Source organism: Leptodactylus fuscus, chromosome 6, assembly GCF_031893055.1.
Source record: "Leptodactylus fuscus isolate aLepFus1 chromosome 6, aLepFus1.hap2, whole genome shotgun sequence".
Taxonomy (NCBI): domain Eukaryota; kingdom Metazoa; phylum Chordata; class Amphibia; order Anura; family Leptodactylidae; genus Leptodactylus; species Leptodactylus fuscus.
Window position 1 is genome coordinate 5,440,157 of NC_134270.1, and position 24,615 is coordinate 5,464,771.

A 24,615-nucleotide genomic window follows, 5' to 3' on the forward strand; every position below is an offset into this window, starting at 1 on the left:
TCATCGGTGATAAGATCCAGAAGATTTCCAGCACAGGAGGAACCGAAAGCTACAATATATTACAAAGGTCAGGACTTCTCACTGTGCAGTGCTTGAGCTTCATTGGCATAATATGGACGACCCCTTTCATTTTGGGAATGTTTCAATGTTATTACAGGTCACCCGGCATGAATATCTCTGCAATCTGCAAACACTGAGAACAAACTTCCGAGTGCAGCTCCGATGACTTCAGCATTGTCCACGTCCTTGTTTTTGCAATCCACTTTGTTAAAGCAGGACTTGCGAGAAGGAGGAACAATCCGCTCGGCCTTGTCTGGCACACGAGCAGTTAAACGCCTCTGGCTCGGTTACTCAGTCAGGTGTGGCCCTCTGTAAACCTGATATTCGGCTGTGCAGAAGGCAGAAAAGTTATCGACGCGAGCTGGTCGCTTCTTGAACATGGCCGACACAGAAAGCAATTCCAAGTCAGCCTCCAGATGCCAGAGCTGTGGAGAAATCTCATCCATGGGGCACGACGAAGAGGACAAAGTGGCCAAGACCACTAAAAGCCACTCCATAGCAGAGCTGGGACCATTGACAGTCACCGGTTTTGCAGCTGGAGACACAATAAGAGCAGAAGATCCTTCCAAGGAGAAAAGTGAGGAGTCTGCGGGTGATGAGGTCTGGTGTGACTTCTGCGTGGAGACCAAGGTCAAGGCTGTGAAGACCTGCCTTACATGCATGGTCAATTACTGCGGCACTCATCTCCGGCCCCACATGGACAACCCCAAGCTGCACTCCCACCAGCTGGTGCCCCCTGTCAATGACGCCGCCTTGAGATCCTGCAGTGTCCATGGTAAACCTCTACAGTGGTTCTGTAAGGAAGATCTGATGTGTATATGTGAGGAGTGCGCCACGGGGGACCACAAAGACCACAACCCAATACCATGCGGGAATGCCAGGAAGCAGGTGGAGGTAAGACCCAAACACACCGCCATGCTGTTAAGTAACTGTACACATCGTCTGACTCTGACCTTTCTTTTTTACTTCGTAAGCTTTCCTTGTAAGAACTTGTCTAGCAAGAGAAATATCATCCATAGTTGTCATATTGCAGATTCCTCTCTAGCGCCCGGGAACAAGCACGCCGCATTCTTTACATGCCCCTGAGGGTGCTAAGTTCACAGAGCAGCGGCCTAGTGATGTCACTGCATCCGTATGATGACATCACTAAAGATATCACGTTAATAGAATGATTATCAAAGTCTAATAAGTGGCCAATAACTGAGACCTGCAATAATGTCTGGAAATAATCGGCCCGGGTCACTATCAATGTAACAAATAATCAACGTATAAGACACAAGGAGTTGTATCAAGTATAAGAAACATTGTAGATATTGTTCAAATATCTGTAGTATATGGAATATTTATATCAACTTACTTATTAGCTACTTGTCATAGTTCTAAAGTCTGTAGTCAAGATATCCTGAAATTTATGGATGACTGAGCAAGTGTATACAGGATGTGTCATAGAGACTACACCCCGACATGATCCCACTTGTTCATAAGGAAACCACTGCTAATAATGACTATAAGTGCAAACCCAGTAAGTGTAACATAAAATACTATAATACTACTCCTATGTACAAGATAATAACTACAAAATAGTTTCTTCAAAACCGCAGCTTTGATGTAAGGGTCCGCAACTCAGAACTTTTTTTAAAACAACTTCTTTATTTCATCTTCTTAAAAAATCAGTTCGCCACCTTAGGCTGAGGAACACATTCATAGACAACACATAGTGAAGACAAAATAGACACTGGACATTGTGAGTTTAAAAGTCGCTATGAATAAGGAACTAGCCTCAGGCTAGTTTCACTATGAATAAGGAACGCTTTGGACGTTCCGAAACGCGTCAGTTTCATAGCGACTTTTAAACTCACAATGTCCAGTGTCTATTTTGTCTTCACTATGTGTTGTCTATGAATGTGTGCCTCAGCCTAAGGTGGCGAACTGATTTTTTAAGAAGATGAAATAAAGAAGTTGTTTTAAAAAAAGTTCTGAGTTGTGGACCCTTACATCAAAGCTGTGGTTTTGAAGAAACTATTTTGCACAAATCCACTCCAGTGAGTCAAGGAGAATAGGGTCGTGCACCAATCTTGATACCATAAAGGACGACAAGGGTGAGCTACTTTATATCTTTTTCCAAGAATATAACTACTATAATACTGCTCCTATGTACAAGAATATAACTACTATAATACTACTCCTATGTACAAGAATATAACTACTATAATACTACTCCTATGTACAAGAATATAACTACTATAATACTACTCCTATGTACAAGAATATAACTACTATAATACTACTCCTATGTACAAGAATATAACTACTGTAATACTACCTCCTATGTACAAGAATATAACTACTATAATACTACTCCTATGTACAAGAATATAACTACTATAATACTACTCCTATGTACAAGAATATAACTACTATAATACTACTCCTATGTACAAGAATATAACTACTATAATACTACTCCTATGTACAAGAATATAACTACTATAATACTGCTCCTATGTACAAGAATATAACTACTATAATACTGCTCCTATGTACAAGAATATATCTACTATAATACTACTCCTATGTACAAGAATATAACTACTATAATAATACTCCTATGTACAAGAATATAACTACTATAATACTGCTCCTATGTACAAGAATATAACTACTATAATACTGCTCCTATGTACAAGAATATAACTACTATAATACTACTCCTATGTACAAGAATATAACTACTATAATACTACTCCTATGTACAAGAATATAACTACTATAATACAGCTCCTATGTACAAGAATATAACTACTATAATACTACCTCCTATGTACAAGAATATAACTACTATAATACTACTCCTATGTACAAGAATATAACTACTATAATACTCCTCCTATGTACAAGAATATAACTACTATAATACTACTCCTATGTACAAGAATATAACTACTATAATACTCCTCCTATGTACAAGAATATAACTACTATAATACTGCTCCTATATACAAGAATATATCTACTATAATACTACTCCTATGTACAAGAATATAACTACTATAATACTCCTCCTATGTACAAGAATATAACTACTATAATACTGCTCCTATGTACAAGAATATATCTACTATAATACTACTCCTATGTACAAGAATATAACTACTATAATAATACTCCTATGTACAAGAATATAACTACTATAATACTACTCCTATGTACAAGAATATAACTACTATAATACTACTCCTATGTACAAGAATATAACTACTATAATACTGCTCCTATGTACAAGAGTATAACTACTATAATACTACTCCTATGTACAAGAATATAACTACTATAATACTACTCCTATGTACAAGAATATAACTACTATAATACTACTCCTATGTACAAGAATATAACTGCTATAATACTACTCCTATGTACAAGAATATAACTACTATAATACTACTCCTATGTACAAGAATATAACTGCTATAATACTACTCCTATGTACAAGAATATAACTACTATAATACTACTCCTATGTACAAGAATATAACTACTATAATACTACTCCTATGTACAAGAATATAACTACTATAATACTACTCCTATGTACAAGAATATAACTGCTATAATACTACCTCCTATGTACAAGAATATAACTACTATAATACTACCTCCTATGTACAAGAATATAACTACTATAATACTACTCCTATGTACAAGAATATAACTACTATAATACTACCTCTTATGTACAAGAATATAACTACTATAATACTACTCCTATGTACAAGAATATAACTACTATAATACTACCCCTATGTACAAGAATATAACTACTATAATACTACTCCTATGTACAAGAATATAACTACTATAATACTACCTCTTATGTACAAGAATATAACTACTATAATACTACTCCTATGTACAAGAATATAACTACTATAATACTACTCCTATGTACAAGAATATAACTACTATAATACTACCTCCTATGTACATATATATAACTACTATAATACTACCTCCTATGTACAAGAATATAACTACTATAATACTACTCCTATGTACAAGAATATAACTACTATAATACTACCTCCTATGTACAAGAATATAACCACCATAATACTGCCCCTATGTACAAGAATATAACTACTATAATACTACCTCCTATGTACAAGAATATAACTTCTATAATACTACTCCTATGTACAAGAATATAACTACTATAATACTACTCCTATGTACAAGAATATAACTACTATAATACTACCTCCTATGTACATATATATAACTACTATAATACTACCTCCTATGTACAAGAATATAACTACTATAATACTACTCCTATGTACAAGAATATAACTTCTATAATACTACTCCTATGTACAAGAATATAACTACTATAATACTACTCCTATGTACAAGAATATAACTACTATAATACTACCTCCTATGTACAAGAATATATCTACTATAATACTACCTCCTATGTACAAGAATATAACTACTATAATACTACCTCCTATGTACAAGAATATAACTACTATAATACTACTCCTATGTACAAGAATATAACTACTATAATACTACTCCTATGTACAAGAATATAACTACTATAATACTACTCCTATGTACAAGAATATAACTACTATAATACTACTCCTATGTACAAGAATATAACTACTATAATACTACCTCCTATGTACAAGAATATAACTACTATAATACTACTCCTATGTACAAGAATATAACTACTATAATACTACTCCTATGTACAAGAATATAACTACTATAATACTACTCCTATGTACAAGAATATAACTACTATAATACTACTCCTATGTACAAGAATATAACTACTATAATACTACCTCCTATGTACAAGAATATAACTACTATAATACTACCTCCTATGTACAAGAATATATCTACTATAATACTACACCTATGTACAAGAATATAACTACTATAATACTACCTCCTATGTACAAGAATATATCTACTATAATACTGTCCTCTATGTACAAGAATATAACTACTATAATACTGCTCCTATGTACAAGAATATAACTACTATAATACTACTCCTATGTACAAGAATATAACTACTAATCAAATCAAATCAAATCAAAAAATGCTTTATTGGCACGTCCGAATAGGTATTTGGCATTGCCAAAGCTAGTAAAGTGGGTGGGTGGGTGGGGGAGTTGGGTTGGGTGGGTGGTGGGTGGGTGGTGGGTATGGGGGGGGGGGGGTTCGGTTATAACAGTCCATGGAGTCTCATCTTCCTCTTCGTTGGTGACTGCTATATGGGGAGGTGGGGGTGGGGGTGGGTGGGGTGGGTGTATTGGGATAAATATAACAGTCCATGGAGTCTCATCTTCCTCTGGTTTGGTGACAGCTGGACACGTATTGGGCAGCGATTTCCACAGTGGCCTCTTCTTCTCCCAGTAGGATGTAGAGTTTCCTCTTCTCGTCTGCAGATATGAAGTCTGGGATGTGGGCAGAGAGTCTTTGGTAGTAGACGGCCCTCACAGCTGAGTATTTGGTGCAGTGTAGCAGGAAGTGGGTCTGGTCTTCTAGGGCCCCCTGGTCACAGTGCTGGCACAGTCTCTTCTCCCATGGCTTGTACGTCTGCCTCTATCGCCCCGTCTCTATCTCTAGGTTGTGGGCGCTCAGTCTGTATCGGCTCAGGGTCTGTCTGTGCTTGGGGTGGCGTATTCTCTCCAGGTAGGTGGCCATGGTGTAGTCCCTTTGTAGGGATTGGTACACGGTGAGTTTCTTGGAGTTATTTATTTCGTTTCTCCATTCTTCAATGTACCGCTCTCTGTTTGCCTCTGTGGTCGCCTTTATTTCGGCCTTGGTTATCATCTGTTGGAGTTTTTGGTTTGGTGGTTGGCTGCTGTTTGGTTGGTGAGTGTCTGGTTTGCTCAGGTGGCTTAGCCATGCTTGGTGGTGGTAGGAGTCGCTCCCCTGGATGTGTGCCTGGAAAGCTAGCGCCCTCTTCTGTATGGTGAGCCATAGGGGGAGTCTGCCTAGCTCTGCCCTGCAGGCCATGTTGGAGGTGTTGCGATGGACATGTAGCAGGTATTTGCAGAACTCCAGGTGGAAGTTCTCTGTTGGGCTGGAATCCCACCTTGACTGGTCTGGGTAGGTGGCTGGGCCCCAAACCTCACTGCCATAGAGAAGGATCGGGGAGATGACTGCGTCAAATATCTTCATCCAGACCCTCACCGGTGGTTTGAGGTGGTACAGTTGTCTTCTGATGGCGTAGAAGGTTCTGCAGGCTTTTGCTTTCAGGGTTTCTATTGCTGCTTTGAAGCTTCCTGATTGGCTGAGCTCCAGCCCCAGGTAGGTGTAGCTGTTGGTTTTCTCCAGTGTGGAGCCGTTCAGTGTGAATTGTGAGGTGGTGGAGGCTTTATTGTGGCCCTTCTTCTGGAATACCATGATTTTGGTCTTCTTCTGGTTGATGGGTAGGGCCCATGTGGTGCTGAATTTTTCCAGCACTGACAGGCTTTCTTGGAGGTCTTTCTCGGTGGGGGCCAGGAGTAGGAGGTCGTCGGCGTACAGCAGGAACTTCACCTCTCGATTGTTCAGGGTGAGGCCTGGGGTTGATGAGGCCTCCAGGGCTGTAGCCAGTTCATTGATATAGATGTTGAAGAGCGTTGGGCTCAGGCTACAGCCTTGTCTGACCCCTCGGGCCTGTTGGAAGTATGCTGTCCTTTTCCCATTCACCTTCACACTGCACTGGTTTCCGGTGTAGGAGCTCTTGATGACGTCGTACGTTCTTCCTCCTATTCCACTCTCTAGGAGTTTTAGAAGTAGGCCTGGGTGCCATACTGAATCAAACGCCTTCTTAAAGTCCACGAAGCAGGCGAATATCTTGCCTCTTCTGGTGTTGTGGACGTGCGTCTTGATGAGGCTGTGCAGGGTGTAGATATGGTCTGTGGTGCGGTGGTTTGGCATGAACCCTGCTTGGCTCTTGCTGAGGACCCCGTGTTGTGTGAGGAAGGTGAGGATTCTGTTATTGATGATGCTGTTGAACAGTTTCCCTAGCGTGCTGCTGACGCAGATCCCTCTGTAGTTGTTGGGGTCATATTGGTCCCCATTCTTGTAGATGGGGGTTATGAGCCCTTTGTTCCAGTCTTCGGGGAAGTGTCCAGCATTGAGCACGAGGGTGAATAGCTTTGCCAGTGCCGCGTGTATTGCTGGAGAGCTGTATTTGATCATCTCTGGTAGGATGCCATCAGGGCCACTGGCCTTTTTGCCTTTCAGCACGGCAATTCTTTCCTGTATATCTTTTATGGTGATTGACGAGTCCAGAGGGTTCTGGAAGTCTTTGATGACTTTCTCCATGTCCCTCAGTTTGGTGATTATCTGTTGCTGTTCTGGAGTTAGTTCTTCTTCTGGGATGTTTTTGTAGAGACCTCTGAAGTAGTTGAGCCAGATATTGCCATTTTGGATGTGGAGAGAGTTTTTCTTGGGCTTTGTGCCCATGTGGTGCCAGGTCTCCCAGAATGAGCTGTCCTGGAGGGAGTCCTCTAGTTGCTCAATTTTGTGGGAGAGGTATCTCTGTTTCTTCTCTCTGAGGATGCCCTTGTATTGCTTGCATAGATTGCTGTAGGCTTTCCTCACCTCCTTGTTGTTGGGGTCCCTGTGTTTTTGGTTGGAGGCTGTTCTTAGGGTATGGCGTAGTGCTTTGCAGTCGCTGTCGAACCATTTGTGGGACTGTTTGTTGGTTTGTCTTATGGGTTTGGTTGGTTTCAGGCCTGCTAGTTCTGCTGTGGTCTGTAGGATGTACTTGAGATCCTTCACAGCTCCGGTGACTCCCTGTTGGTCTGGCTGATAGGTGTTTGTATGGAAGTTTGTGAACAGTTTCTTGATTTCGGGTCGGTTGGTTGCGTTGCTATATTCTATGGCCTGGTGGTTGGCCCATTTGAAATGTCTTGGTAGGTTGTAGAGGCCGGACTGTTGGGGCTCATGTGTGGGTGTTTTGTTCATGGTTCTCATGTATAGTAGGATCTGGTTGTGGTCTGATAGATGGGAGTCAGGTGCGATTGTGAAGTCTTCAATGTCTGACAGGTCTGCGTCTGTAATGGCATAGTCCACCACGCTGTTGCCCACTTGAGAGTTTAGTGTGAAGCGTCCTCTGGGATCGCCTGTGGTACGTCCATTTATTATGTACAGTCCTAGGCTTCGGCACATGTTCAGCAGTTGTCTCCCACTCTTGTTGACAATTCTGTCTTGGCTGTTTCTTCTTGTCTGTGTGGTGGATCTCACTACCGTGCGTATGTGGGTTGTCGTCAGGAGGCAGGTAGTCTATCTCTGTGCCTGTCCTTGCATTCAGGTCTCCGCATATTAGTACTCTGCCTTTGGGTTGGAAGTGGACGGCTTCCCTTTGTAGGACCTCGTAAGTGTCGGGGTGGTGGTAGGGGGACCCTGGTGGGGGCATATATACTGCACAGAGATAGATGTCCTGCTGGCCGCTGAGGATGGAGCTGCTTATTTTTATCCATATGTGATTAGTTCCACCTTTGGTAGCTTTTACGTGTTCTTTGAGCTCCTCCTTGTACCATATTAGTATGCCTCCTGAGTGGAGGCCATGTTTGGTGGTCTTATTTTTCTGGGCGGGCACTGAGAATTCCTTGTAGCCCATGGGTGTTAGGGACTCGTCATCTGCCCGGGTCCATGTCTCTAGGAGGATTTGAATGTCTATGTTTTTTAGTCTGTCTATGAAGTCTGGATCTTTTGATTTAGATCCAAAGGCTGAGGCGTTCAGCCCTTGTATGTTCCAACTACTGATAGTTAGTGATTTCATCTTCAGTGTGTAAACCTTGTAATGAGCTGTCCTGCAGAGGACGGGCTGGGTTCTTGGTTGGTTGCAGTGTGGCCAGGTATTGGTTTATGTGCATTGCTGTTGTGGCCATTGTAGTGACCGCATGCTCTATTCTCTTTATTGTCTCTATGTCGGTGCTATAATACTATAATACTGCTCCTATGTACAAGAATATAACTACTATAATACTGCTCCTATATACAAGAATATAACTACTATAATACTGCTCCTATATACAAGAATATAACTACTATAATACTACTCCTATGTACAAGAATATAACTACTATAATACTACCTCCTATATACAAGAATATAACTACTATAATACTACCTCCTATATACAAGAATATAACTACTATAATACTACTCCTATGTACAAGAATATAACTACTATAATACTACTCCTATGTACAAGAATATAACTACTGTAATACTACCTCCTATGTACAAGAATATAACTACTATAATACTGCTCCAATGTACAAGAATATAACTACTATAATACTGCTCTATGTACAAGAATATAACTACTATAATACTACTCCTATGTACAAGAATATAACTACTATAATACTACCTACTATGTACAAGAATATAACTACTATAATACTGCTCCTATGTATAAGAATATAACTACTATAATATTACTCCTATGTACAAGAATATAACTACTATAATACTACCTCCTATGTACAAGGATATAACTACTATAATACTACCTCCTATGTACAAGAATATAACTACTATAAGGGTGCATGCACACTGAGTAACGCCGGGCGTGTATCACAGCCGTACACGCCGGCATTACAGCAGACTGCCGAACACTTCCCATTCACTTCAATGGGAGCGCTCGTAACAGCGGCGTTTACGAGCGCTCCCATTGAAGTGAATGGGAAGTGTTCGGCAGCCCTGCTGTAACGCCGGCGTGTACGGCTCTCATACACGCCCGGCGTTACGTAGTGTGCATGCACCCTAATACTGCCTCCTATGTACAAGAATATAACTACTATAATTCTGCTCCTATGTACAAGAATATAACTACTATAATACTGCTCCTATATACAAGAATATAACTACTATAATACTACTCCTATGTACAAGAATATAACTACTATAATACTACCTCCTATGTACAAGAATATAACTACTATAATACTACTCCTATGTACAAGAATATAACTACTATAATACTACTGCTATGTACAAGAATATAACTACTATAATACTGCTCCTATGTACAAGAATATAACTACCATAATACTACCTCCTATGTACAAGAATATAACTACTATAATACTACCCCTATGTACAAGAATATAACTACTATAATACTATGCCTATGTACAAGAATATAACTACTATAATACTACCTCCTATGTACAAGAATATAACTACTATAATACTACTCCTATGTACAAGAATATAACTACTATAATACTACTCCTATGTACATGAATATAACTACTATAATACTACTCCTATGTACAAGAATATAACTACTATAATACTACTGCTATGTACAAGAATACAACTACTATAATACTACCCCTATGTACAAGAATATAACTACTATAATACTATGCCTATGTACAAGAATATAACTACTATAATACTACCTCCTATGTACAAGAATATAACTACTATAATACTACTCCTATGTACAAGAATATAACTACTATAATACTACCCCTATGTACAAGAATATAACTACTATAATACTGCTCCTATGTACACAAATATAACTACTATAATACTGCCTCCTATGTACAAGAATATAACTACTATAATACTACTCCTATGTACAAGAATATAACTACTATAATACTACTCCTATGTACAAGAATATAACTACTATAATACTACCTCCTATGTACAAGAATATAACTACTATAATACTACTCCTATGTACAAGAATATAACTACTATAATACTACCTCCTATGTACATATATATAACTACTATAATACTACTCCTATGTACAAGAATATAACTACTATAATACTACTCCTATGTACAAGAATATAACTAATATAATACTGCTCCTATGTACAAGAATATAACTACTATAATACTGCTCCTATGTACAAGAATATAACTACTATAATACTACTCCTATGTACAAGAATATAACTAATATAATACTGCTCCTATGTACAAGAATATAACTACTATAATACTGCTCCTATGTACAAGAATATAACTACTATAATACTACTCCTATGTACAAGAATATAACTACTATAATACTACCTCCTATGTACAAGAATATAACTACTATAATACTGCTCCTATGTACAAGAATATAACTACTATAATACTACTCCTATGTACAAGAATATAACTACTATAATACTACCTCCTATGTACAAGAATATAACTACTATAATACTACTCCTATGTACAAGAATATAACTACTATAATACTACTCCTATGTACAAGAATATAACTACTATAATACTGCTCCTATGTACAAGAATATAACTACTATAATACTACCTCCTATGTACAAGAATATAACTACTATAATACTACTCCTATGTACAAGAATATAACTGCTATAATACTACCTCCTATGTACAAGAATATAACTACTATAATACTACCTCCTATGTACAAGAATATAACTACTATAATACTACCTCCTATGTACAAGAATATAACTACTATAATACTACCTCCTATGTACAAGAATATAACTACTATAATACTACTCCTATGTACAAGAATATAACTACTATAATACTACTCCTATATACAAGAATATAACTACTATAATACTACCTCCTATGTACAAGAATATAACTACTATAATACTGCCCCCTATGTATAAGAATATAACTACTATAATATAACAATATGGATAAGAGGCCACTGTGGAGATCGCTGCCCAATACGTGTCCAGCTGTCACCAAATAAGAGGAAGATGAGACTCCATGGACTGTTATATTTATCCCAATACACCCGCCCCACCCCACCCCACCCCACCCCACCTCCCCATATAGCAGTCACCAACGAAGAGGAAGATGAGACTCCATGGACAGTTATACCCCAAACCACCCACACCACCCCCACCACTCACCCACCCGAGTCCAACTCTCCCCCCCCCCCACTCTACTAGCTTTGGCAATGCCAAATATCTATTCGGACGTGCCAATAAAGCTTTTTTGATTTGATTTGATTTGAAGAGTCTGGTCTTATGTAGTCAGTAGAATCTTTGTCTCTTTCTTTATATAACTGACCTCAGTCTTACGCTCTGCCTTACACATTACATATGAGTGCACAGTTAGTCTCTGACTAATCCCTATTATATAATATACGTTACACTCAGAGCTCTGTCACCTATACCATCCTGTCACTGTGCGCTGTATGTTGGGTGACTGTATATAAATCAAATCAAATCAAAAAATGCTTTATTGGCACGTCCGAATAGGTATTTGGCATTGCCAAAGCTAGTAAAGTGGGTGGGTGGGGGGGGAGTTGGGTTGGGTGGGTGGTGGGTATGGGGGGGGGGGTTCGGTTATAACAGTCCATGGAGTCTCATCTTCCTCTTCGTTGGTGACTGCTATATGGGGAGGTGGGGGTGGGGGTGGGTGGGGCGGGTGTTTTGGGAGATATATATATATATATATATATATATATATATACAGTCCTATGAAAAAGTTTGGGCACCCCTATTAATCTTAATCATTTTTAGTTCTAAATATTTTGGTGTTTGCAGCAGCCATTTCAGTTTGATATATCTAATAACTGATGGACACAGTAATATTTCAGGATTGAAATGAGGTTTATTGTACTAACAGAAAATGGGCAATATGCATTAAACCAAAATTTGACCGGTGCAAAAGTATGGGCACCTCAACAGAAAAGTGACATTAATATTTAGTAGATCCTCCTTTTGGAAAGATAACAGCCTCTAGTCGCTTCCTGTAGCTTTTAATCAGTTCCTGGATCCTGGATAAAGGGATTTTGGACAAACAATTCAAGTTCAGTTAAGTTAGATGGTGGCCGAGCATGGACAGCCCGCGTCAAATCATCCCACAGATGGTCAATGATATTCAGGTCTGGGGACTGGGATGGCCATTCCAGAACATTGTAATTGTTCCTCTGCATGAATGCCTGAGGATTTGGAGCGGTGTTTTGGATCATTGTCTTGCTGAAATATCCATCCCCGGCGTAACTTCAACTTCGTCACTGATTCTTGAACATTATTCTCAAGAATCTGCTGATACTGAGTGGAATCCATGCGACCCTCAACTTTACCAAGATTCCCGATGCCGGCATTGGCCACACAGCCCCAAAGCATGATGGAACCTCCACCAAATTTTACAGTGGGTAGCATGTGTTTTTCTTGGAATGCTGTTTCTTTTTGGACGCCATGCATAACGCCTTTTTTTATAACCAAACAACTCAATCTTTGTTTCCAAAATGAAGCTGGCTTCTCCAAATGTGCTTTTTCATACCTCAGGCAACTCTATTTGTGGCGTACGTGCAGAAACGGCTTCTTTCTCATCACTCTCCCATACAGCTTCTATTTGTGCAAAGTTCGCTGTATTGTTACCGATGCACAGTGACACCATCTGCAGCAAGATGATGCTGCAGCTCTTTGGAGGTGGTCTGTGGATTGTCCTTGACTCTTCTCACCATTCTTCTTCTCTGCCTTTCTGATATTTTTCTTGGCCTGCCACTTCTGGGCTTAACAAGAACTGTCCCTGTGGTCTTCCATTTCCTTACTATGTTCCTCACAGTGGAAACTGACAGGTTAAATCTCTGAGACAACGTTTTGTATCCTTCCCCTGAACAACTATGTTGAACAATCTTTGTTTTCAGATCATTTGAGAGCGGGCTGTCCATGTTCGGCGACCATCAAACTTAACTGAACTTGAATTGTTTTGTAGAAAGAAATGGTCCAAAATCCCTTCATCCAGGATCCAGGAACTGATTAAAAGCTACAGGAAGCGACTAGAGGCTGTTATCTTTGCAAAAGGAGGATGTACTAAATATTAATGTCACTTTTCTGTTGAGGTGCCCATATTTTTGCACCGGTCAAATTTTGGTTTAATGCATATTGCGCATTTTCTGTTAGTACAATAAACCTCATTTCAATCCTGAAATATTACTGTGTCCATCAGTTATTAGATATATCAAACTGAAATGGCTGTTGCAAACACCAAAATATTTAGAACTAAAAATGATTAAGATTAATAGGGGTGCCCAAACTTTTTCATAGGACTGTATATTTCCCTCTACGATTCCTCTTCTGTCCAGGTTTACTCATTATGTGCAGGGCGGCTTTATCTATAGGACCATCGGTGCACTTGTTAGCGGGCTCTATGGTAGTGCGGCCCCCCCTTTGGCAGCAGGACAGTCCTACATTTGATGTGTCGCTGTCCTGTGGGTCTGCACCTGGGACATGTCAGTATGGAGTATATTATAGGGGGCATATATTATAGGGCCTCTCGGGAGCCATTATTCTGTGTGGCATTATACTATTTGGGGACCATTGAGGGGGCAGTATAATTTGTACAGGTGGGGTATTTCTAGGCGTTGGTGATGGGGGGGGAGGTTATGTAATCTTTGCACATGGCCCACCAATGATTATAACGTTGTCACTTTAAGGGAATCAACACCCAGATGCAAATCCTGCCTGAATATTCCGGAGTGTGACAACTCCTTGATACATTGTATTAGTCATGATCCCAGGTTGGGCTGAGGTTCGGGTGAGAGCAGATTGTCGCTTGTTTCCTGTAAACAATACCCGGGCGCCCTGGTGATATGTGACGCTGCTCGATGCCGCTGATCACATTGGTGCATGGGCCGGGCCGGAACATTCTGCGATATTACAGGGGTCGCTCCTATGACCTCTGACTTTAACCTTAAATGTTTGGTTATTTTGGGGCTTAAGGACCAGAGAACATTTTAGTTTTCATTATATTTTTGTTTGTGCCAATGGGTCTGATGTTCTGGAGCTTGTATGTATTTCATACATTGCAGGCTGCTCAGTCCCATTCAGTATAAAAGCTGTCAGTAAGCTTGACCAGGGCCGCGCCTCTTATGAGTAAGCTGACATCACTCATAATGTGTTCGGGCAGAGTACAGGCGGAGGCCCCCTATAGCTTGTTTGATGGATTGCACTCTGAGGGCACTGAGCAGCCTGCAACGTATGAGGACGCACACCGGCTGCAGAAGGCAAATGGAGACTTGTTTTTAATAAAAAAAACTGTTGCACTTGTTTTATAATTTGTTACTCTGTTGCGTCTTCGTATTGTCACATTTCCTCTTTTGCACCTTCAGGTAGAAGTGAAGGAGATCGTCACCGAATACGACTGGAAGCTGAAATGTGCCGAGAACGCCATAGTCAAGCTGGAGGCAAACACCACGTCTATACAGGTAACCAACAAAGATGACTTGGCGAGCAATGGCAACCAGTGCGGAGGACCAGACTAAAGCGACCACGTTTACCAAATTTCTGATTCAAATCTCTGGCAGAACAAGGGGGGGGGGGGGAGTAGAAGACATATCTAAAGAGGTTGTACAGATGAGAAGACCAGGACTGCTTACTTCTAAACAGAGCTCCGCATGTGTATACGGGCTGTGTCTGGTGTTGTATCTCAGCCTTGATGATGTAAATGAAGCTGAGATGTAATACCACACACAACCTGTGGAAAGAGGTGGCGCTGGTTTAGAGGAAAGCAGCCATGTTTTTTGAAACCTGTAGAATTTGTGCCAACTTAGATCATGGATCATCATGCTTTCCTGGCAGATGGGCCACTAATTTATAGCCCCTGGCTTAAAGGGGTTTTCCAGCCCCAAATTGAATTTTCATACTGAAGATCTGTTGGCGGTGCTAGTGGACAAGTAGAAGTAATAGAAGCAGCGCAGCAGCCCTGGACACTGCATTGGTGACTCCAGCGATCTGCTGCTCCTGTGCTGTCCACGCCTTCCATCTGGCAACCAAAGACTTCTAGGACCACTGATCTGTGCGGGGTCTGGGTATCGGACCCCCGCAGATCACATACTGACGTCCTGTGGATTGCTCATCCAATTGAAATTCGATTTGGGGCAGGACCACCCCTTGTCAGTTTCCTCTGCAGACTTTTTTCCTCGGGGGGTCTCTCGATTTCCCCTGATGATGAAATTGGTTGAATTGGTGAATTTTGGTAGAGCCTCTCATTTGTAATTACAGAACTCGGTTGCAGACGCCAAGCGGGCCACAGATCTCCAATTTGAAGAGCTTCAAGATGCCGTCAAGAAGGCGCACGCCAAAGTGCTGGAGTTCCTGGAGCAACGGGAGAGGGCGGCCATCAACCAATCCATCGGTATTAAGACCCACCTGGAGCAGCAATGCAACGAACTCAAGAAGATCAAAGCCAAAGTGGAGGGGATCGCGAACCACACCAGCGAGTTCTGCTTCCTTCAGGTAGGGGACGCTAGAACATGAAGTCATCACCTCCGCGTGGTCACATCCCCTGGGGGCCTTCACCTAACCTTTATCCATTTGGCAAAGGGGATGAGTCTAGAATCCATGTTCACTGAAGATTTTTTGCAATTTTTTTTGCAATGCAGATGTCTGTTTTTAGAATTAGGTGACTAACATTACAGGACCTCGTGTCATTTCTGCAGGAATATTGTGAATTTAAGAAGGCGACCAGTGACGTCGCCCTCCCAAGCGTCTACATCGGACTTATAGACAAGATGTCGGGGATCAGGAAGGTGGTGAAGGACGCAACCGCAAAAGTGATCCATGAACTGCAGACGTCCTACACCGAAAATCTGAAGGAGTTTGCTAAGGAGGGTAAGTGTCTCGTGCGGGGGCTGCGCAGATCCAAAAGTAAGACAGTGTAAATCACCTGAGCCTGAGCTCGGCAAACAAGGTGCGGCCACAAAGCGTAGGTCAGCAAATAGTTAAAGTGGAAGTCAAATAAATCAGGTTTACGACCTTGAAAAGGAACAAGAGGGCGACCAGGTAGAGGAATCCGTCCAGGAGCTCGGTGTAATGGACAGGGTGCTTTGTAGGACAGACGGCAATGTGGGGTTATCCCTAACACTTTTCTTTTGCAGAGGACGTGGGGATAAAGACCATGGTGTCTGCAATCGTCTCCAAGAGCCACAAGATCTCCGCGCCGGACCCCTCAACCAGAGAAGACTTTCTGAAATGTAAGTGTCGTACAAGGGAGTGTTCAGACAGTGCAAATTAGGTCAACATCACATCAACAATTGGGGCCAAGCAGGTAAAAACTTAAAGGGGTTCTACTATTAAAATCAATTTTTTTGTCGGTCACACGTAGGAATAGCCTTAAGAACGGCTAGTCGTCTCCTGCCTTTAGATGTCTTCTCTGTGCCCAGTTTTCATCAGTATGCAAATGAGTTCTCTCGCAGCACAGGGGGCGGGCCTCAGCGCTCAAACAGCACTAGGGGCATCCCCAATGCTGTGAAAGAACTCTCCAGCGACGCCTACGTCTTCTTCAGGAACGGCCTCTCTGTGCATCTTCTATCGGCGCTGGGGGTCAAACTTCTAGGCCTCGGGCAGAGCTGACTGTGTATGCCCGCCGGCCACAAGAAAATGGCCGCTTACTTACTGTGTAAGCGGACATTTTTCTTGTGGCCTTGGGCATGCGCAGTCAGCTCAGCCCGAGGCCTAGAAGTTTGAACCCCAGCGCCAGAAGAAGACCCGTTCCTGAAGAAGATGGATGCAGCGCCGGAGAGATCTCTCGCAGCACTGAGGATGCTCCAGTGCTGTTTGAGTGTTGGGGCCCGCCCCCAGTGCTGCGAGAGAACTCATTTGCATACCAGCAAAAACCAGGATTTCTAAGGAACGGCGGCGCGGACAAGACATCTAAAGGCAGGAGAAGAATAGACTTTCTTAAGGCTATCCCAACGTGTGACCGACAAAAAATTTGATTTTAAAGGTAGAATCCCTTTAAATATAAAAAACTTTATTTGAAAAAAAAAATAACATTTTGACATGCCTTCAACCAAACTCACCTGGCCCATGTGAATACACCCCTAGAACCACGGATGTGCTGCCACCAATAAAGGTTCTCCAGGATTGTTTCAAAATGTTACAAATTTTATTACGGAAAAGTTCACACCCCTGAGAAAACCAGGCCCCTCCCAATGAAGCGTCAGACAAGTTCACGCCCTAGGACACGCCCTAGGACATGCCCGTATTATGGGACAGATCGGTAGATTTGGTGGGACCCCTTAGGACCCCTTTCATTAGACGGAGTCCTCGGCCGCAGACATGACTGCAGTTCAGACAAGGACTTGTTCTTCCAGGCAGTAACTGTATCCCCGGCTCTATGTAGGTCAGGCTGTCCCGGGATCACTATCCGTATACCAGGCCCCTGGAGACGGCGGCGGCGGTGGCGTCACCTCTGATAATTGATATGTAATGGACTCGCTGCTTCGCTTCCTGTTGGTTTTACAACCTCATAAAGCGGAGATGTAGGAATAAGAGAGTGCTGAGCACTGAATAAACACTCCATAGACTCGCCATAAAAACTACTGCAACCCAAGACTGTCACAGGGAAACCCAATATAACTAAGCCCGTAGATAAGGCGGGGGGGGGGGGGTGTCTGTAGCTGCAATGGAGGGACATACAAAGGAAGAAGGAGGGTGGGGGAGGGGAGGGATCGGATTATTCATTTAAAGGGGTTTCCAAGTTGGGAATCCTTAAGATCAGATCAATGGGGTCTGACGCCTAGCACCCTTGCCGATCAGCCTTTAGTAGAGTCCATGGGGCAAAAGCAAAGATTGCAATCTCTTCATTGAATGCCACGAACATGACCACAGGCCTTACCTTAATGCTGCAGATGGCGTCAGGGGCACCGGCTCATGAACCCCCAACTGTCTTCAGTTTGCCAGGTCTGTCCTTTAATAGTTGCTGCAGTTCTGGGCACTGGCCAAGGGGGCGGCATTATGTTTAGTGCCAACCTCTGTCTCTGGGGTTATTCCAATCGGTAATAGACAATATTATATACGTGGATCCCGGATCTTCCACTGGCCGGTCTCCTGTGCAGAATGTGCAGCTCAAGGGGGCAACAAATTCAGTTGGGGGTTTTAATGGGCAATATACTGTGTTGGGGCATTAAGGGGGCATTATGCTGTGTGGGGACAACTAAGAGAGCAGCATACTAGTAGGGGCACTAAGGGGGCATCGTATTCTGTGGGGGCCAGGAAGAGAACATTATACTAGTAGGGGCACTAGGGGGCCATTATACTAGTAGAGACAATATACTCTATGGGGGCCAATCATAAAGCAGCATACTAGTAGGGGCACTAAGGGGGAATTATATTCTATGGGTGCTGCAAGGAGAACATTATAGTAGTAGGGGCACTAAGGGGGCATCATATTCTGTGGGGGCCAGGAAGAGAATATTATACTAGTAGGGGCACTAAGGGAGCGTTAAACTCCATGGGGCCCCACTAAGAGAACATTATACTAGTAGGGGCATTATGGGGGCATTATACTAGTAGGGGCATTATGGGGGCATTATACTAGTGGGGTCATTATGGGGGCATTATACTAGTAGGGGCATTATACTAGTGGGGTCATTATGGGGGCATTATACTAGTGGGGTCATTATGGGGGCATTATACTAGTAGGGGCATTATGGGGGCATTAAACTAGTAGGGTCATTATACTAGTGGGGGCATTATGGGGGCATTATACTAGTAGGGGCATTATACTAGTAGGGGCATTATGGGGGCATTATACTAGTAGGGGCATTATGGGGGCATTATACTAGTGGGGTCATTATGGGGCATTATACTAGTAGGGGCATTATGGGGGCATTATACTAGTAGGGGCATTATGGGGGCATTATATTAGTAGGGGCATTATGGGGGCATTATACTAGTGGGGTTATTATGGGGGCATTATACTAGTGGGGGCATTATGGGGGCATTATACTAGTAGGGGCATTATGGGGCATTATACTAGTAGGGGCATTATGGGGGCATTATACTAGTGGGGTCATTATGGGGCATTATACTAGTAGGGGCATTATGGGGGCATTATACTAGTAGGGGCATTATGGGGGCATTATATTAGTAGGGGCATTATGGGGGCATTATACTAGTGGGGTTATTATGGGGGCATTATACTAGTGGGGTTATTATGGGGGCATTATACTAGTAGGGTTATTATGGGGGCATTATACTAGTAGGGGCATTATGGGGGCATTATACTAGTAGGGTCATTATGGGGGCATTATACTAGTAGGGGCATTATGGGGGCATTATATTAGTAGGGGCATTATGGGGGCATTATACTAGTGGGGTTATTATGGGGGCATTATACTAGTAGGGGCATTATGGGGGCATTATACTAGTAGGGTCATTATGGGGGCATTATACTAGTAGGGGCATTATGGGGGCATTATATTAGTAGGGGCATTATGGGGGCATTATACTAGTGGGGTTATTATGGGGGCATTATACTAGTAGGGGCATTATGGGGGCATTATATTAGTAGGGGCATTATGGGGTATTATACTAGTGGGGTTATTATGGGGGCATTATACTAGTGGGGTCAATATGGGGGCATTATACTAGTAGGGGCATTATGGGGGCATTGTACTAGTAGGGGCATTATGGGGTATTATACTAGTAGGGGCATTATGGGGGTATTATACTAGTAGGGGCATTATGGGGGCATTATACTAGTAGGGGCATTATGGGGGCATTATACTAGTAGGGTCATTATGGGGGCATTATACTAGTAGGGGCATTATGGGGGCATTAAACTAGTAGGGGCATTATGGGGGCATTATATTAGTGGGGGCATTATACTAGTGGGGGTATTATACTAGTAGGGGCATTATGGGGGCATTAAACTAGTAGGGGCATTATGGGGGCATTATACTAGTGGGGGCATTATACTAGTAGGGGCATCATGGGGGCATTATACTAGTAGGGGCATTATGGGGGCATTATACTAGTAGGGGCATTATGGGGGCATTATACTAGTAGGGGCATTATGGGGGTATTATACTAGTAGGGGCATTATGGGGCATTATACTAGTAGGGGCATTATAGGGGCATTATACTAGTAGGGTCATTATGGGGGCATTATACTAGTAGGGGCATTATGGGGGCATTAAACTAGTACGGGCATTATGGGGGCATTATATTAGTGGGGGCATTATACTAGTGGGGGTATTATACTAGTAGGGTCATTATGGGGGCATTAAACTAGTAGGGGCATTATGGGGGCATTATACTAGTGGGGGCATTATACTAGTAGGGGCATCATGGGGGCATTATACTAGTAGGGTCATTATGGGGGCATTATACTAGTGGGGGCATTATACTAGTGGGGGCATTATGGGGGCATTAAACTAGTAAGGACATTATGGGGGCATTATACTAGTGGGGTCATTATGGGGGCATTATACTAGTAGGGACATTATGGGGGCATTATAGTAGTAGGGACATTATGGGGGCATTATACTAGTAGGGGCATTATGGGGGCATTATAGTAGTAGGGACATTATGGGGGCATTATACTCTATGGGGGTCACTAAGTGCATTATACTAGTAGGGGCACCAAGGGGGGCATTATACCCTGTAGGGGCCACTAAGAGAGCATTATATTGTGTCAGGATTACCTAGGGGGCATCGTAGTGTATGATGAGGCCCTGTGTAATATACGGAGGGGTGCAGCATAGGAAGTCTGGTATTTTGCCGGACAAGATGTCAACCTACGCCAAACTATTTTGTCCAGATTTTATTACTAAGGGGGGCAGGACTTGTAAATAAGGGGCGTCCTCCTTTTCAGCCGCTCCCCTGTAAGCCGCACTCCATTGGCTTCAGTACCATATCAATGACTCCTATTCCATGTTCTTGTAGACAAGTCTAACGTGACCCTGGACCCGGTGACCGCTCACTGCTTCCTCCGGCTACTACAGAACAACCGGAAAGTGAACAACGCCTCCCCGTGGCAACAATCCTACCCAGAACACCCGGAGCGGTTCGAGTACTGGCGACAGGTTCTCAGTGAGGAGAGCTTTTATATGGGGCGCCATTACTTCGAGGTTGAGTTCAAAGGTGAGGTCATCTACATCGGCGTGACCTACCAATGTATAGACCGGAAGGGGAAGGAGAGTAACAGCACCATCACCGGGAACGATTTCTCCTGGACCATTAAGTGGAACGGGAAGGAGTTTTCTGCCTGGCACAGCGACGTGGAGACTCCTCTAAAGACTGAGAAGTTTTCAAGGATCGGAGTCTATATCAATTACCAGAGAGGAACGGTGGCCTTTTACGGGGTGAAGGACAGCATGACGCTCCTGCATAGGTTTGAGGGCACGTTTTCGGAACCCCTCTACGCTGCCTTTTGGCTTCCCAAAAAGGAAAGTTCAGTGACCATACTCAGTCCAGAAGACATGGCCCAAACTGTGCCAAGCGTGGACACCAAGGTGTCTCCAGTCTCTTCCAAGGAGACCATCATGATGACGACCACTAAGACCGAAGTCTTGGTCAATACCACAGTTCAGACCATCAAGGTGGAGACAAATAGCAGTGAAGACACCACCAAGACAACGCTGTCCTCTGCCCTACAGACCAATGGAAGGTTAGAAGAAGGTCCACCCATCACTAAGGTCACCAGTGTTTAGCATTGGGTCTCGGAGGGTCGGGAACTTTCTTTTGGTGAAGAACATTGTAATATCTAGGTTTTGGTGACACTTTAGGAGCAAAAATGGAAATCTGCAGGTCACAGGAACATCGAAGCCCAATAGATTGTATGAGATCCCATAATAAGCAATCATCGCACCGACAACGGGAGACGGAGCATAAGATGTGACCAGAGATGGAGCCAAGGATCCTTTACCTGCATCCAAGATTTAGCTGTCTGTCCCCTCTGGACATGTACATTGCTTATACACGTTACACACTGTATACACAATATACATTGCTCACACGCACAGACAAACACAGTACATACTGTAGACACAAGACACACCTACATACTTAGTTTACACATTACACACACATTGTATACAAACATTACACACACTTATACACAATACATGTATCCATAATGCGCAGACATATATGCAAATGTAGCATTAAACACACCCACAAATTACACACATCCAGACATCTCCACTTCCCTACCTGCGCCCAAACACTGCCCCACATCCCCCATCACCCCCACTACTCTGTCAGTACTTGCCATGTCCCTCCCTGACCGCTCACCGGACGCATCTTCCAGAGGTCACGGACGTCACAGCCATGGTTTCCTCCAGACACATCTGACTACAAGGTTACAGTGTTACATTTGTCTTATCTTACTATTTATAATAAAATACACAAAAAATAGAAGTCTCTAGAATCTTATTCTGACAAATGTGAGAGATGTGGAGAGGAAATATATTACACCTGTATGTTATCTGTCTGAAGAACCACAAGGTGGCGGTATAATGTCTGTCTGACAAATGGGGGAGGGGGTCACTGACATCATCAGCAAAAGGTTTGTATTTACCCAATAGACAATCAGCTTCTATACTCAGATCTATCTCCTAATCAGGACTGGCGCCTCCAAATAATGAAAGTTCCCGCTTGTGTCTTTATTCCCGGATTTGTGACGTTTCTCTCCCTCTCACTGGAGACTTTCTCCGGCAGGGACTTAGTGATACAAGTGACATCCTACTAATATTATAAAGGTGAAAGTTTGTGTGTTTGGATGTTTGTACACCGACATATTGCCCAGGAAGGAAGGGTAGGCTACTATAAATGTGGGTCACTCACCCCAAATCGCCACCGTGACCCTCCAAAGAACCTTCTGGGCTCTGCTGTACAAGATGGCATTCCTCCAGAGCTGGTCTGTGCACGCAACTCCTATTGGTGCATGGCTGGGTGTGGGTGGGCTCTGGAGCCAGGGCTGCGGCACCATATGTTGGGGGCTGAAGGTGGGCGTGCCGATTCAGCAGGGACACAGTGAGGAAGATGGCGGCCGCCCACATGGTCCCGGAGCCGCAGCTATCCCAGGCCGCCTGCACAGCTCGTGGATGGCTAAAGAGGAGGCTTCTGCACCTGACACACCACATAACTGGTCAGTGCAGCGGATACAGGGCGATGGTTGGGGGGTTGCCCCAGATCGGTGACCCGGCCAGTGTCCCCAGGGAACAACCACATTCACCCTGAACACATTTCCTCCATCGGCGCGTGGGCGCAGCCATGTCCCCTCTCCACGCCGGCACCCGGAGAAGTCTCCAGGGCCGGCGTCAGGTTGCTATCACACCCGGGAGCCTTGCGCTGGCTCCCCGGCCTGTCAGTCTTTCGCTTCTATTACTGCCTAGGCTGCGTAGCCTGCAATAGAGGCGCCGGTATTATACAGTACATTGCATAAAACCAGCGCTCCCAGCTGTCATAGCAACCTGACGCCACCACCCGCCTCAACCTCCGGGAGCCAGTGATAAAGGCGATCATGGCAGTGCCCACGCGCTGCCAGAGTAACTGCATACTACCTGTCGGTGGCCGCAAGGATCGGCGACATTAACCCCATACCTCCCAACCGTCCTGATTTCCGCGGGACATTCACGATTTGGGTGACATGTCCCACGGTCCCGGTTGGAGGGAGGTATGTCCCGATTTCAGCTCCTCGCTTCAGCCACATATGTGTCAGCGAGAGAGGCGGGCAGAGAGCGGCGAGGGAGCGGAGGAGAAGGTAAGTTTAATGTGCAGATGGAACGTGAATCTGGGGGCAGATGAAGGAGAGAAC

At 43.1% G+C, this 24,615-nt stretch overlaps 1 protein-coding gene across 1 annotated transcript; it reads left to right on the forward strand.

Moving 5' to 3' along the window:
• The first annotated feature begins 301 nt into the window (after window positions 1–301).
• On the forward strand, window positions 302–23,130 carry LOC142209234 (tripartite motif-containing protein 16-like protein). The gene is made up of 6 exons (XM_075278162.1): window positions 302–954; window positions 15,179–15,274; window positions 16,071–16,304; window positions 16,508–16,679; window positions 16,946–17,041; window positions 21,741–23,130. Exons 1-6 carry the CDS (start codon window positions 439–441, stop codon window positions 22,505–22,507), a joined length of 1,881 nt encoding a protein of 626 aa, XP_075134263.1. The 5' UTR covers window positions 302–438; the 3' UTR covers window positions 22,508–23,130.
• Window positions 23,131–24,615: the final 1,485 nt, after the last annotated feature.

Bases quoted from the DNA above. Each gene is read 5' to 3' on its own strand.
- LOC142209234 (XM_075278162.1), top strand. From the start codon at position 439: ATGGCCGACACAGAAAGCAATTCCAAGTCAGCCTCCAGATGCCAGAGC. The intron at 955-15,178 runs GTAAGACCCAAA...TTGCACCTTCAG, and splicing joins ATGCCAGGAAGCAGGTGGAG to GTAGAAGTGAAGGAGATCGT. The intron at 16,305-16,507 runs GTAGGGGACGCT...TCATTTCTGCAG, and splicing joins GCGAGTTCTGCTTCCTTCAG to GAATATTGTGAATTTAAGAA.